Below are 16,652 nucleotides of genomic sequence, written 5' to 3' on the forward strand. Positions count from 1 at the left end.
GAGGTAGGTGTCGGTATACAGAGGTAGGTGTCGGTATACGGTGGTGAGCAAAAAGAGGTGTTGGTATACGGTGAGGAGGAGGTAGGTGTCGGTATACAAAGGTAAGTGTTGGTATACAGTGAGGAGGAAGAGGTAGGTGTCGATATACAGTGAGGAGGAGGTAGGTGTCGATATACAGTGAGGAGGAGGTAGGTGTCGGTATACGGTGGTGAGCAGAAAGAGATAGGTGTCGGTATACGGTGAAGAGGTAGGTGTCGATATACAGTGAGGAGGAGGTAGGTGTCGGTATACATAGGTAGGTAGGTGCCCCTCCCCCTCGCTCTCACCGTCTCTCCCGCTCTCTCTCTCCTCTCACTGGATCACAGCCGCCATCACTCCACGTCGCTGCAGACAGCTGCGTCACCCCAATCACGTGACACCTCCATCACCCAAACGCAACTGACAGACTGTAGCACGGCCCTGACGTCACCCCCCTCGAGCCATCGGGGCGGAGACTTCACTTGGTGCCTGGATACGGCCTATGCGTGTGGGCGTGGCGAAAAAAAGAAAAAGAGTTTCTGATTGGTTGGAGCGACCTTACGAAAACTTGGTGTGCTTAGACTGAGGTAGAGGGTACTGTTCCTTTACGCTCGGAGCACGTCATTCATCCTCCGTCCCGCCAGGTGGCGCGCTGCCGCGATAGTCGTTTTTAGAGCCTCGCTGGTTCTCGTACAGAAAGCCGGGCCGGTCTCCTAGCAACGGGACATGTAAACAGAAGTCTGCACAGGAGCCCTAGTGTCCAGAAAAGCCGCCCGAGAGGCCGGTCACCGCTGTATGTATGTACACGTAGCCTGCGCAGGGTCCGCTCTCATTTCTATGACTGTCCCGGGTCAGGGGTGATAACACAGCCAGCGAGAGGCCAGCAATGTCGTTCCCATAATATAGAGATTTCATTTTCCAGCCGATATTGTTTCTTTTTTGTTGTGTCTACAGTGACAATCAATGACAAATTATGAGATGTGTTTGTTTCTGGCTGTGACCCCCATTAGGGTGGTTGTTACCCTCTCTCACTTTACTATCTCTCTCTGTGACCCCCATAGGGATAATTCCCTCTCACTTCCTGTCCCCATGACACCCATACAAGAAATAGGGAATGCAGTTGTCACCGGGACAGGGAAGGCACAGACAGCCACTAAACAGGAGTTTTAACCCTCTCCGACTTTATGAAAAAAATATATATTTCTTTTACTGTGTAAAAAAAAAAAATGTGTTTCTGTCTGTGTCCCCCATTGGGGCGATTCTTCCTCACTTCCTGTCCCAGTGACACCCATACTAGAAGTAGCGAGTGTAGATGTCAGACTGCACCACAGGTAGGTCAAGGTATCAGAGGTAAGTTGTGATGGGGGAGGGGAGGTTGCCTACTGCGTACAGTTAGGAGGGTTGCCGTCATGTTTCCATAGTGGGGGAGGGGGGTAGACATTGAAGGGCGGGGCCAGCCGGGGTAGACACTGAGGTAAGTTACAGATCACATTGAAGGCGCTCAGAGTTGGAGATCTCCATCCAAGTCCCCCATCCACCTCCATTGTGTGATCCCTGTATCCTCAGCCCCACCTAGTGGACATCACATGTTGCCGTTTTGTTCCAGATATCTTGAGTACTGTCCGGGATACTTTTTTTATTTGCACTAACATACAATTTTGAGGACAAGCTTTCGGGGAGTGTCCCCTTCTTCAAGGTCTAAGCAGTACTATACAAATCACAAAGTTTAAGCAGAATGTTAGAAGGGATTGAGAAAAAAAAAAAAAGGCTACAGATAAGATACATGGGGGGAGGGGGGGATACTACACTCACACAGAGGGGGTCAAGCTACAGCTAATAGATAGTCATAAAGCTGTCAGATAATGATTGAGGAATCCCAGGTCCAAGTTAAGGCCGTTATCTCTTGTGTCAAATAGAATTATAATTCTTAGTTCAAATGTTTTTCTTTCCTGAATGGATTTGAATTTTCCTTTCAGAACTAAAATATTGAGGTCTCCCATTGTGTGGTCCGGTTGTGTGACATGGTGTCCCACAGGTGTGCAGAGGTCACCTTCTTTATGTTCCTTGATGGTGTGTCTGTGCAAATTCATCCTTGTTTGCAACTTCTGTCCTGTTTCACCAACATAAGATCCTTTGCTGCATTTTCTGCACTGGATAAGGTACACAACATACCAGATATCCAAATATCTCAATCAGGAAAAAAATGTATTGTGGCCACTAGGTGGCGCTGAGGATACAGGAATTACACATAATAGAGGAAGTACAGCAATTTTCACCCCCCTGGTGTCACTTCCACACTACAAACATTTATTGTCCCTACTCCAATCCCTGTCCAAATCCTGCCACCTCAGCCTCCGAAATATCTCCACAATATGCCCCTTGTAACCAATGACACCACAAAGCTCCTAATTCACTAATTCATCTCTCGCCTCGACGACTGCTACTCCCTCCTCATTGGTTTACCTTTACACAGGCCACTCCCCCTCCAGTCCATCATGGATACTGCTGCCAGGCTCATCCACCTTACCAACCGTTCAGTGTCTGCTACCCCTCTCTGCCAATCCCTCCACTGACCTCCATTCAGTGTTCTCCACCCCTCTCTGCCACTCCCTCCACTGGCCTCCATTCACTGACCTCCACCCCTCTCTGCCAATCCCTCCATTGGCCTCCATTCACTGACCTCCACCCCTCTCTGCCAATCCCTCCACTGGCCTCCATTCAGTGTCCTCCACCCCTCTCTGCCAATCCCTCCACTGGCCTTCATTCAGTGTTCTCCACCCCTCTCTGCCAATCCCTTCACTGGCCTCCATTCACTGTCCTCCACCCCTCTCTGCCAATCCTTCCATTGGCCTCCATTCACTGACCTCCACCCTTCTCTGTCAATCCCTCCACTGACCTCCATTCAATGTCCACCCCTCTCTGCCAATCCCTCCACTGGCCTCTACTCCATGTCCTCCACCCCTCTCTGCCAATCCCTCCACTGGCTTCCACTCCGTGTCCTCCACCCCTCTCTGGCAATCCCTCCACTGATTTCCATTCAGTGTCCTCCATCCCTCCACTGGTCTTCACTCGATGTCCTCCACCCCTCTCTTCCAATCCCTCAACTGGCTTCCACTCAGTGTCCTCCATCCCTTTCTCCCAATCCCTCCACAGGCCTCCACTCAGTGTCCTCCACCCCTCTCTGCCAATCCCTCCACAGGCCTCCACTCAGTGTACTCCACCCCTCTCTGCCAATCCCTCCACTGGCCTCCACTCAGTGTCCTCCACCCCTCTCTGCCAATCCCTCCACTCAGTGTCCTCCACCCCTCTCTGCCAATCCCTCCACTGGCCTCCCCTCAGTGTCCTCCACCCCTCTCTGCCAATCCCTCCACTCAGTGTCCTCCACCCCTCTCTGCCAATCCCTCCACTGGCCTCCCCTCAGTGTCCTCCACCCCTCTCTGCCAATCCCTCCACTGGCCTCCACTCAGTGTCCTCCACCCCTCTCTACCAATCCCTCCACTGGCTTCCACTCACCCAGCAAATAAAATGAAAAATACCAACAACAAAGCCATCCACAACTCTGCTGCCAGCTACATCACCAACCTGGTCTCAAAATATCAACCAAACCACTCTCTTGGATCCTCCCAAGACCTTCTGCTCTCTAGTTCCCATTCCATCTCCTCCCATGCTCGCCTCCAGGACTTCTCCCGAGCTTCTCCCATCCTATGGAACTCCCTACCCCAATCTGTCTGACTCTCTCCTAATCTATCTGCCTTTGGACGATTCCTGAAAACTCTTCCCTTTAAAGATGCCTATCTGGCTTCTAAATAGTAAACTGCCATTTATTTCCTCCATCAGCTCATCCCCCCCACAGCTATTACCTTTTGTATCCCTCAACCCTTCCTCCTAGATTGTAAGATCTAATGAGCCGGGCCCTCTGTGTCCTCTAGTACCAAATTGTATTGTAATTGTAATGATCGCCTTTATATTGTAAAGTGCTGCGCACACTGTTGGTGCGATATAAATCCTGTATAATAACAATATAATGTGCTTTCAAATGTGTTCCTGTCTGTGTCCCTCTTTGTTCCTCCTCTACTATCAATGTGATTTTGTCTGTGTCCCCATTGGAGAGATTTCCCATCATGTGAGGGACACAGACAGCAATCAAAACCTGATGGGGTTTCTAACACTTTCCTACAAAATCCAGAATTAAAGTGTTACTAAACCCACAACAGTACAATCAGTCTGTAGATGCAGTAAAGCATGCTTGTTATACTCACTGTGGAACCTAAGGGGTTAATCCTCTGCATTGTGTAAAAAGGCCGTTTGATCCTGTCTTCTCTGATCCTCCTCTTGTTCATATGTGCACCTGACAAGACAGACTGAACCCATAGCCACATGCACATGCTCAATTTGGTGTGTATTGCTAGAGAGGTTTTTTTTTTTTTCTTGATAGAGTGCATATGATCAGTACAAGGCCAATCAGCACTGGCCAGGCAGAGGTCAGGGGTTCTGCATCCTCCTACAAGCTTTAAAAAGTGCTCTGCTGAAGTCACAAGACTGCTATATACTGATAATAAGAAAATACATTTAGCAGTTTATATTTACTAAAATAATTGCATTTCCATGTTGTGTGTACTGTGGGAAACCAGATATAGTGAATGCAGGGTCCGTGGAGACCAGATATAATGAATCCAGGTTCCGGGGAGAGCGGTTATAGTGAATGCAGGGTCCTGGGAGACCGGATATAGTGAATGCGGGGTCCTGGGAGAGCGGATATAGTGAATGCAGGGTCCAGGGAGACCAGATATAGTGAATGCAGGGTCCTGGGAGACCAGATATAGTGAATGCAGGGTCTGGGGAGACCAGATATAGTGAATGCAGGGTCCTGGGAGACCAGATATAGTGAATGCAGGGTCTGGGGAGACCAGATATAGTGAATGCGGGGTCCTGGGAGAGCGGATATAGTGAATGCTGGGTCCAGGGAGACCAGATATAATGAATGCAGGGTCCGGGAAGACCAGATATAGTGAATGCAGGGTCCGGGGAGACCAGATATAGTGAACGCAGGGTCCGGGGAGAGCGGATATAGTGAACGCAGGGTCCGGGGAGACCGGATATAGTGAACGCGGGGTCCGGGGAGAGCGGATATAGTCAATGCGGGGTCCGGGGAGAGCGAATATAGTGAATGCAGGGTCCGGGGAGACCGGATATAGGGAATGCAGGGTCCGGGGAGACCGGATATAGTCAATGCGGGGTCCGGGGAGACCGGATATAGTGAATGCAGGGTCCGGGGAGAGCTGATATAGTGAATGAGAGGTCCGGGGAGAGCGGATATAGTGAATGCGGGGTCCGGGGAGACCAGATATAGAGTGAATGCGGGGTTCGGGGAGACCAGATATATAGTGAATGCAGGGTCCGGGGAGACTGGATATAGTGAATGCAGGGTCCGGGGAGACCGGATATAGTGATTGCAGGGTCCGGGGAGACCGGATATAGTGATTGCAGGGTCCGGGGAGACCGGATATAGTGATTGCAGGGTCCGGGGAGACTGGATATAGTGAATGCAGGGTGTGGGGAGAGCGGATATAGTGAATGCAGGGTCCGGGGAGAGCGGATATAGTGAATGCAGGGTCCGGGGAGAGCGGATATAGTGAATGCAGGGTCCGGGGAGAGCGGATATAGTGAATGCAGGGTCCGGGGAGAGCGGATATAGTGAATGCAGGGTCCGGGGAGAGCGGATATAGTGAATGCAGGGTCCGGGGAGAGCGGATATAGTGAATGCAGGGCCCGGGGAGAGCGGATATAGTGAATGCAGGGTCCGGGGAGACCGGATATAGTGAATGCAGGGTCCGGGGAGACCGGATATAGTGAATGCAGGGTCCGGGGAGACCGGATATAGTGAATGCAGGGTCCGGGGAGAGCGGATATAGTGAATGCAGGGTCCGGGGAGAGCGGATATAGTGAATGCAGGGTCCGGTGAGAGCATATATAGTGAATGCAGGGTCCGGGGAGAGCGGATATAGTGAATGCAGGGTCCGGGGAGAGCGGATATAGTGAATGCAGGGCCCGGGGAGACCGGATATAGTGAATGCAGGGTCCGGGGAGACCGGATATAGTGAATGCAGGGTCTGGGGAGACCGGATATAGTGAATGCAGGGTCCGGGGAGACCGGATATAGTGAATGCAGGGTCCGGGGAGACCGGATATAGTGAATGCAGGGTCCCAGGAGACCAGATATATAATGAATGCAGGGTCCCAGGAGACCAGATATAGTGAATGCAGGGTCCGGGGTGACCGGATATAGTGAATGCAGGGTCCGGGGTGACCAGATATAGTGAATGCAGGGTCCGGGGAGAGCGGATATAGTGAATGCAGGGTCCAGGGAGACCAGATATAGTGAATGCAGGGTCCGGGGAGACCAGATATAGTGAATGCAGGGTCCGGGGAGACCAGATATAGTGAATGCAGGGTCCGGGGAGAGCGGATATAGTGAATGCAGGGTCCGGGGAGACCAGATATAGTGAATGCAGGGTCCGGGGAGACCAGATATAGTGAATGCAGGGTCGGGGGAGACCGGATATAGTGATTGCAGGGTCCGGGGAGACCGGATATAGTGATTGCAGGGTCCGGGGAGACCGGATATAGTGATTGCAGGGTCCGGGGAGACCGGATATAGTGATTGCAGGGTCCGGGGAGACCGGATATAGTGATTGCAGGGTCCGGGGAGACCGGATATAGTGATTGCAGGGTCTGGGGTTTAGTAACACTTTAAAGTATAACTAAAGGCAAAATGTCATTTATAGTTTGGACAGCGGAGTGGGATTACAACACCTATTAGGTTTTCATTGCTGTCTATGTCCCCATCAGGGAGAGTCACCCTCTCTATTTGTCCTGGGTCCTGTTATTACCGAAAGTGAAAGAAAATCCCACATTTTGGGTTGTCCCCAGAACAGGAATAGAGGGGAAAGCTTTCTATGGGGACACTAGTTCAGAGATTTTCAGGGATTTCCTCTCACTTCCTGTTTTGACTATGGGACAGGAAGGGAAATCTACTCACTGAGACACAGATGGAAAAAAAAAGCTCATGTTTTTTAGCTGCTGCTGCAGTTTTTTTAGTGTGTTTTGCAGAAACGCACATTAGTCCATTTAACATTGCTTCCTATGGATCTAATTCACATCTGTGCATTTTGAGCCGGTGCGTATATTGCAGAGTCAGGGACTTTTTTAAAAGTAAAAAGCAGCGTTTTTGCTACAATAGAGTTCAATGGAGAATCTGCTGAAATGCATGGTAGTGTGTTCTTTGGAAAGAGTCGGGGAATTTTTTTTTTTTTATACCGAAGCAGATTGCGTTTTGCATGTAATAGACTTCAATGGATCTGCACCAAAAACACAAGCATTACATTTTTAATGTGTTTTTTTTTCTTTGGCTAATAGGAAAGTATGGCAATTCTGTTCATGTAATGTGATTTTGATGCGACTTCGCATTCTCTGGGACTCAGCCCTCATTCACACCAGTGCGATTTGTCATGCAATTTGACAGTTCCAAATCGCATGACAAGTCACACCCCATTGCCAGCAACGGAATCATTCGAACTGTCGCGATTGATGTCACAGTGACTTCGAATGAGGTTCCTGGATTACTTCTTTCCGATTTAATTGCGACTTTCATAGACTTCTGTTAAACAAAGTCTCAAGCTGCAATAAAATCGGAAGTGCAAAACGCACTAATCTGCGGCTTGGAAATCACACTGAAGTAGCGCAATTTCAAAGCCGCACTGGTGTGAACCAGGGCTCAAGTAGCACCAAAGTCGCATCAATTTAGTGCAGGAACCTTTATGGGTCCAAAGTTGCATTGTTTGGCTAATAGGAAAGTATGACAGTTCTGTTCATGCAGTCTGACTTTGATGCTATTTGAGTGCCAGAGAGTGTAAAGTCGCATCAAAGTCGCACTGCATGAACAGAACTGTCATACTTCCCTATTAGTCCAAAAAAAAAAGAAAAGCAAAACACATCAAAAATGCATGTTCAAAAATGCAAAATGCACTGCAACACTCACCGGCAAAAATGCATCAACCGCCACCTACAGTGGGGCAAAAAAGTATTTAGTCAGCCACCAATTGTGCAAGTTCTCCCACTTAAAAAGATGAGAGAGGCCTGTAATTGGCATCATAGGTAGACCTCAACTATGAGAGACAAAATGAGAAAACAAATCCAGACAATCACATTGGCTGATATGGAAAGAATTTATTTGCAAATTATGGTGGAAAATAAGTATTTGGTCAATATGAAAAGTTCATGTCAATACTTTGTTATATATCCTTTGTTGGCAATGACAGAGGTCAAACGTTTCTTGTAAGTCTTCACAAGGTTGGCACACACTGTTGCTGGTATGTTGGCCCATCCTCCATGCAGATCTCCTCTAGAGCAGTGATGTTTTGGGGCTGTCACTGGGCAACACAGACTTTCAACTGCCTCCAAAAGTTTTCTATGGGGTTGAGATCTGGAGACTGGCTAGGCCACTCCAGGACCTTGAAATGCTTCTTATGAAGCCACTCCTTCGTTGCCCGGGCGGTATGTTTGGGATCATTGTCATGTTGGAAGACCCAGCCACGTTTCATCTTCAATGCCCTTGCTGATGGAAGGAGGTTTGCACTCAAAATCTCACGATACATGGGCCCATTCATTCTGTCCTGTACATGGATCGGTCGTCCTGGTCCCTTTGCAGAGAAACAGCCCCAAAGAATGATGTTGCCACCCCCATGCTTCACAGTAGGTATGGTGTTCTTTGGATGCAACTCAGCATTCTCTCTCCTCCAAACATGACGAGTTGTGTTTCTACCAAACAGTTCTATTTTGGTTTCACCTGACCATATGACATTCTCCCAATCCTCTTCTGGATCATCCAAATGCTCTCTAGCAAACTTCAGACGGGCCCGGACATGTACTGGCTTAACCTCCTTGGCGGTATGATTCTTTCCGATTTTTGGTGCTGAAAGCGGTACCATTTTTTTGCATGGAAATATGTAGTTTTTTTATTGTAGGCCTGTAATTCTTAGGAATAACTCACTGAAATCTGTCCGAACAAGAGTCTAGTAAACATCCCGGGGAGGATAAAATTTGAAACACGAAATCATAAATTATAATATAATAAATAATCATAAAAAATAATAATAATACATTTAATTCAATAATATAATCAGACCAAAAACACTGAAATGTGAAATATAGCGCCAAGTTCGCACATTGCTGAGCAAAGTCGCAGAATCGTTTTCAGTGTCTGATGAGGAATTTCCCCCACGAATCATTATCACTCAATTCTGCAAGTGGTTCTGATTTACTATCGCTGTTCTCCTAGCTGATCTAAACTGCTTTTGACCTAAAGGGACGCTTTTTGGATGCCATGGACGTTTCTCAGTTTCCAGGCAGAAAGAACAGTAAAAATGCAGACAGGGGACAGGACAAAGCATTAGGGACAAGATGTATGTGAAATTGGTTGAGACAGCAATGTTTTACTATGTAAAATGTAAAAAAAAAAAAAAGACATTTTTTAAAATTTTTAAATTTCCCGCCGCCAGCGGCGCCCGTACGTCCCGACGTCACAGGGACAGGACACAGAAGCCGGATGCCGGCATCGGCCGGAGGAGATGGCCGGGGACGCTGCAGGGGACACATCGCGGGAGCGCAGGGTAAGGTAAGTGAAGAACAAATGCCGGAGCAGTGCCGCATGATATTCCCGAGTGTAGCTCGGGGTTACCGTTTGTGGTACTGAAATGTTACCCCGAGCTACACTCGGGAATACCGCTAAGGAGGTTAACTAGTTGACGACCGCAGATAGCCGAATGACGGCTAAACTGCGGCCGGCCAGTTCTGAGTGGACGTCATATGACGTCCTCCCAGAACGCGCTCTCCTGCGCGCCCCAGGGGGCGTGCACCCAGGGATCTCCGTTATCGCTGTGTCCTACGGACACAGCTGATCACGTGATGTGGTGAAAGGCCAATCACAGCGGCCTTTTACCACCTGATCAGCGGTGTCCAATGACACGCTGATCACAGGGAAATGCAAGTGCCGGTTCTCGGCTGCACTTTCCTCACGCTGTCAGATCGTGAGGAAAGTACTGCCGAGAACCGGCAGTTGTCAGAGCGGGGATCGGCACCGATCATCAGGGCACTGATGATCAGTGCCCTGATGATCGGTGCCCAGCAATGCCACCCGCAAGTTCCGCCCACCTGTGCCCAGCAGTGCGCCCACTAGCTCCGCCCACCTGTGCCCAGCAGATCGCCCACCTGTGCCCAGCAGTGCACCCACCTGTGCCCAGCAGTGCACCCACCTGTGCCACTCTGCAGTGTCACACACCTGTGCCCAGAAGTGCCACCTACCTGTGCCCAGCAGTGCCACCCACCTGTGCCACCCACCTGTGCCCACCCACCAGTGCTGCCCACCAGTGCAGCCCAGCAGTGCTGCCAGTCAGTGCCACCAGTCAGTGCCCAGGGGTTGTGCCAGTCAGTGCCGCCAGTCAGTGCCCAGCAGTGATGCCAGTCAGTGCCATCTATCAGTACCCATCATCAGTGTCACCTATCAGTACCGCCTATCAGTGCTGCATATTAGTGCCGCCTATCCGTGACACCTCATTAGTGCTGTCTATCAGTGCCGCCTATCCGTGCCACCTCATTAGTACTGCCTATCAGTGCCCTTTAGTGCTGCCTATCAGTGCCCATCAGTGCCGCCTATCAGTGCCCATCAGTGCCGCCTCATCAACGCACATCAGTGAAGGAGAAAAAATACCTGTTTGAAAAATTTTATAATAGAAACAAAGAAACTTTTTTTTTTTTTTCAAATTTTTTGAAATTTTTAATTTATAGCGCAAAAAGTAAAGCGCCCAGTGCCGATTAAATACCACCAAAAGAAAGCTCTATTTGTGAGAAAAAAATGATCAAAATTTCATATGAGTACAATGTTGCATGACCGCGCAATTGTCAATCATAGTGCGGCAGCGCTGAAAGCTGAAAATTGGCCTGGTAAATAAGGGGGTATAAGTGCCTGGTAGGCAAGTGGTGAAGCAGGGGGACACGTCTGGCACTGCAGGATCTGAGTCCCTGGCGGCGTAGTGTGTTACTGATGGTAGCCTTTGTTACGTTGGTCCCAGCTCTCTGCAGGTCATTCACTAGGTCCCCCCCCGTGTGGTCCTGGGATTTTTGCTCACTGTTCTCGTGATCATTTTGACCCCACGGGGTGAGATCTTGCATGGAGCCCCAGATCGAGGGAGATTATCAGTGGTCTTGTATGTCTTCCATTTTCTAATTATTGCTCCCACAGTTGATTTGTTCACACCAAGCTGCTTGCCTATTGCAGATTCAGTCTTCCCAGCCTGGTGCAGGTCTACAATTTTGTTTCTGGTGTCCTTCAACAGCTCTTTGGTCTTCACCAGAGTGGAGTTTGGAGTGTGACTGTTGGAGGTTGTGGACAGGTGTCTTTTATACTGATAACAAGTTCAAACAGGTGCCATTGATACAGGTAATGAGTGCAGGACAGAGGAGCCTCTTAAAGAAGAAGGTACAGGTCTGTGAGAGCCAGAAATCTTGCTTGTTTGTAGGTGACCAAATACTTATTTTCCACCATAATTTGCAAATAAATTCTTTCCAAATCAGCCAATGTGATTGTCTGGATTTGTTTTCTCATTTTGTCTCTCATAGTTGAGGTCTACCTATGATGCCAATTACAGGCCTCTCTCATCTTTGTAAGTGGGAGAACTTGTACAATTGGTGGCTGACTAAATACTTTTTTGCCCCACTGTATATAGATGTGAACCTAGCCCAACTCTATCCAAAATGAAAACAAAATACCTTTTACCTTTAGTTCTACTTTAACCCCTTCCCCCACAGCTTCAGCATCCTTTCAAATGGGCTCTTATGCCTGGGGGTCAAGAAGGCCTGATCACATGACTACTGCGATTGCTGTTACAGTGGCCACGACTGGGTGCTGGTCCTGCCTCCTGCCTTGATTGTGTTTATCTGCAGTAAAATTGACTTTAGTGTATTTTCTACAGAAAATGTGCATTTGATAAACATGAATGCTGGTCTCATACGACATATAAAATTGCGACTACCACCATTTTATTCTCCAAGATCCTTGCTTTCAGCTTTGGGGGTTTAGCCAATCTTCAGGCCTGAAATGTGCATTTTAATGTGTTCAGAAATGGTCCTGGAAGAAAAGTGATTCATGTAGAACTCCAGTTGGCTTTCTATTGCTGACCAATGGGCTTCTTGCTGCACTGTGACTTTGTTTATGTGGCTCCTGCTGATTTCCATGGTCTCCAGTTCCCACCATTGTTCATCAGGGTCAGCAGACCATGGAGGGCAGTAATTAAGCTAAGCTGTACTCTTTTTTTCCTCTATGAAGGTAATGAGTACCACTTCCCAGCCATCGCCCGGACTGTCCATGGAGCCCCCCAGGATATATGTGGAGAGGACCTTAGCTCTCATTAAGCCGGATGTGCTTCACAAAGCAGAAGAGATCGAAGACATCATCTGCAGAAGCGGCTTCCACATTGTTCGGGTGAGTGCGCCTGATCATTGTTACCTGACATTCATTGCTGGTAAAGTTCTGCTGGTGTGGAGTTTTGAAATATTGTTGTCTGTAAGGAGACCAAGTCCCTGGGATTGACTGATCCCTTTTTTAGGAATGTACCGTATTTTTCGCCGTATAAGACGCACCTGACCATAAGACGCACCTAGGTTTTAGAGGCAGAAAACAGGAAAAAAAAAAATTCTGAACTAATGGACTGCAGACACAGTACAGGAGATGACCAGAGACTGCGGACAGCACAGGAGATGACCAGAGACTGCGGACAGCACAGGAGATGACCAGAGACTGCGGACACAGTAGAGGAGATGACCAGAGACTGCGGACACAGTAGAGGAGATGACCAGAGACTGCGGACACAGTACAGGGATGACCAGAGACTGCGGACACAGTACAGGAGATGACCAGAGACTGCGGACATAGTACAGGAGATGACCAGAGACTGCGGACATAGTACAGGAGATGACCAGAGACTGCGGACAGCACAGGAGATGACCAGAGACTGCGGACAGCACAGGAGATGACCAGAGACTGCGGACAGCACAGGAGATGACCAGAGACTGCGGACAGCACAGGAGATGACCAGAGACTGCGGACAGTACAGGAGATGACCAGAGACTGCGGACAGCACAGGAGATGACCAGAGACTGCGGACAGTACAGGAGATGACCAGAGACTGCGGACATAGTAGAGGAGATGACCAGAGACTGCGGACAGCACAGGAGATGACCAGAGACTGCGGACAGCACAGGAGATGACCAGAGACTGCGGACAGCACAGGAGATGACCAGAGACTGCGGACAGCACAGGAGATGACCAGAGACTGCGGACAGCACAGGAGATGACCAGAGACTGCGGACAGCACAGGGATGACCAGAGACTGCGGACAGTACAGATGACTGCTGACCTTTGAGGAGGTGGGGAGCGGGTACCTGAATTTGACAGGTACCCGCTCTTACTTCCGTGGAGTTTTTGTTTGATCTTACCTGTTCCTCGATCCAGCCGCGCGCTGTCTTCGCGGCTTCTGTAATGGCGCTCGGCATGACAGCCGAGTGCCCAGTGCGCATGAGCGAGAAGCACTTGCGCTTTGTGATTGGTCCGGCGGCTTCTGGGATCTGTCATGTGTCCCAGGTACCGCCTTACCATTCACAAAAAGCACAGCTTCTTGCGCATGCGCACTTGGCACCCGGCTGTCATGCCCAGTGCCCACACTACAGAAGCCGGGAAGACAGCGCGCCGCTGGATAGAGGAACAGGTAAGGTTCCACTGCAGAGCTGAGCGGCCGGCCCGGTATTCTGACACGGCCGCGGTGGAAATACCGGACCGGCCGCTCCATATTCGCCCCATAAGACGCACTGACATTTCCCCCCCAGTTTTGGGGAAGAAAAAGTGCGTCTTATACGGTGAAAAATACGGTAATCATTGCATGTCAGACTGGACATCTCCTTACAGTAGTTGTCCTGGAAAGGTGCCTGCTTCCCTTGTCAAAATAAAATGTTGTGCCGCCATTTTGATATTTACACCCACAGGCAGGGATCTGTCCATTAAGGCTCCATGTACACTTCAGCTGATAAACTCACGTTTAGGAACTTTTCTGCATTTTTCTCAGCAGCCCCTGAACTCTCCCTAATGTTTTCCTATGTGTCCATGTACACATCTTCATTTACAGGCAGTTCAGTTTACAGTAGTTTTTTTGAACGCACCAAACTTGCGTTCAGGAGTAGATTTTCTCAACGTTTCAAATGTCAACGGCTAACCGTGTTTATAAGCATTTTCGTTTGGAATATTTTTTTAACTCTTCCAGTTCCAGATACTGTCCAGAGCCTTTTTTCATCATGAAAAATGCATGCAAAGCGTTTTCCCGGTACTCAAATGGACCCGGTACACCGTACTTTGAGAAAATATGTTAGACGCTGCTGCAATAATTTCTGCACAGAAATGAGCCGGAACACATCCAAACGGCCAGGTAAACAAAGAGCAGAAACCGGAAGTAACACAATCCTCGTCGTTTCTGGGGTCACATAGAGGGAGGAACAATGTCACTGTGTAGTGTCGCTGCCCGTTTCAGGTGGCGGGGACCCCTTTGCACCATCGACAGAAGTGGCTGTTAAGACACTTGAATCACTTCTGCCCAGGGGCGGACTGACAACTCATGGGGCCCCCAGGCAATAGGGGATCATGGGGCCCCTGTGTCCTTGCCCAAACTCAAAAAAGCCTATGAAAAAGGTACCAGGGGCATCTCATGGGGCCCCCTACTGACCCCGGGACCTCAGGCAGTGCCCGAGTTTCCAAATAGTCAGTCCGCCCCTGATTCTGCCTAACAGGGACTCGCCTCCTGCAAATGTTGACACTGGGATGATGCCTGCAGGTGCAGGCATCATTGCAGTATAACCACTTCAACCCAAGGATGTCATGTGATGCCCTACGGGTGGGAAGTGGTTAAAAGTATCCTGTTCTCTTTGTAATGTTACCTTTGTATGAAATACCTGGTTGTTTCTGCCAGTCCTTCTGCTTTCCTATTTCAAACTCACCACACTAGGCATGAGAGCACACCCATCTCAGTGTGGTCAGTTTTCTGGCTGTGCTGGGAGAACAGCCTGCCTGTCCTTCGATGATCAGACTTGTGCTGAACAGCTCCATCCCTGCATACCCATTTACTGGGAAGACCAGTGAGCTGCTGTTTTTCCTCCACCACCTTTCCAAACCCCTTATGCAGTAAGGTCCATAAAATTAATTTGGGATAATGTTTTAACAGAAGAGAAAAGTCCATCTGAGCCCTGAGCAATGTAGCGACTTTTATTCGGAACAATATGGCAAGATGTTCTTCCCCAGCCTGACAGCATACATGAGCTCAGGACCCATCATTGCCCTGGAACTGGCCAGACATAACGCCATCGCCACCTGGACGGAACTGATGGGGCCTTCAAATAGCTTGAAAGCTAAAGAAACTCACCCAGACAGGTAAGGACGCCGTATGGATGTATTCATTGAAGGTTATTTACTAAAAGTGGAGAGTGCAAAATCTGGTGCAGCTCTGCATAGAACCAATCAGCTTCCAGATTTTACTGCCAAAGCTTCATTGAACAAGACGAAGTTAGAAGCTGATTGGTCACCATGCACAGCTGCACCAGATTCTGAGTTCCCCAGTTTTTGTAAATCTCCCCCATTGCCTGGTAATGTAAGTATACATAGTTATCTTTATTCTCAGGTTGTAAATATCTGCAGAGAAATGCATAAAGGGGGCATTCAAATCATTTAAAGATCAACTCTGGGCCAACTTTTTTTTTTTGATACAAGGTTTTCACAGAGGTAATAAACACAAAAATGCAGCTTTTGCTGCAACACTCAACTGCAATTTGGAACTATCTCCCACGGTACTTCATTCCTGCCCCTAGATACCCCCTAGATGCCCACCAGGTCGATTTACACCAGGACATACCATAAGTGCAGGGTGTTGTGCAATGACTCCCTGAGTGCACCCACTATTATGGTGTCTTGTCCTCAAAGTGCTATGATGCATTATTATGTCAGTGTTGCTGATGACATCCGTTCATCGTTTCATTGTCTGCAGATGTGTAAAGGACCCTGAATGTGATCCATTTCCTCTAAAAAAAAAAAAAAAAGCTTAGTATTACAAATAATAATAAAATACACACAGGGGACCCTAAGGGGAGGGGGTAAAGGGGCCCCTGGATGGGTCCTCTTTGGGGACCCAGAGTTTTTTCTATTACTGAGGTCAGACTGATTATTGAGGTCAGACAGTTATTCACAAGTACAGTGGGGCAAAAAAGTATTTAGTCAGCCACCAATTGTGCAAGTTCTCCCACTTAAAAAGATGAGAGCGGCCTGTAATTGGCATCATAGGTAGACCTCAACTATGAGAGACAAAATGAGAAAACAAATCCAGACAATCACATTGGCTGATTTGGAAAGAATTTATTTGCAAATTATGGTGGAAAATAAGTATTTGGTCACCTACAAACAAGCAAGATTTCTGGCTCTCACAGACCTGTACCTTCTTCTTTAGGAGGCTCCTCTGTCCTGCACTCATTACCTGCATCAATGGCACCTG

At 48.6% G+C, this 16,652-nt stretch overlaps 2 protein-coding genes across 3 annotated transcripts in view; one reads left to right on the plus strand and one right to left on the minus strand.

The window, feature by feature from the left end:
* LOC149438288 (dymeclin-like) overlaps positions 1 to 483 on the minus strand; it is a 117,751-nt gene extending 117,268 nt beyond the window's left edge. The window contains exon 1 of the mRNA XM_089660022.1: positions 327 to 483. The gene's annotated coding sequence lies outside the window, so the exon portion shown is untranslated. The remainder of the gene's footprint in view (positions 1 to 326) is intronic.
* A 138-nt stretch (positions 484 to 621) lies between these two features.
* Positions 622 to 16,652, plus strand: part of NME5 (NME/NM23 family member 5) — a 30,415-nt gene continuing 14,384 nt past the window's right edge. The window contains exons 1-3 of one of the 2 annotated variants that reach the window (XM_089660020.1): positions 622 to 811; positions 12,398 to 12,553; positions 15,336 to 15,541. In XM_089660020.1, the coding sequence (XP_089516146.1) occupies positions 12,401 to 12,553; positions 15,336 to 15,541 (359 nt within the window). In that variant the 5' untranslated portion in view covers positions 622 to 811; positions 12,398 to 12,400. Of the gene's footprint in view, positions 816 to 12,397; positions 12,554 to 15,335; positions 15,542 to 16,652 lie in introns of both variants that reach the window. The other variant, XM_089660019.1, reaches the window with a different exon arrangement.

Source organism: Staurois parvus, unplaced genomic scaffold, assembly GCF_062004578.1.
Source record: "Staurois parvus isolate SC_StPar_1 unplaced genomic scaffold, SC_StPar_1.0 ptg001198l, whole genome shotgun sequence".
Classification (NCBI taxonomy): Eukaryota; Metazoa; Chordata; class Amphibia; order Anura; family Ranidae; genus Staurois; species Staurois parvus.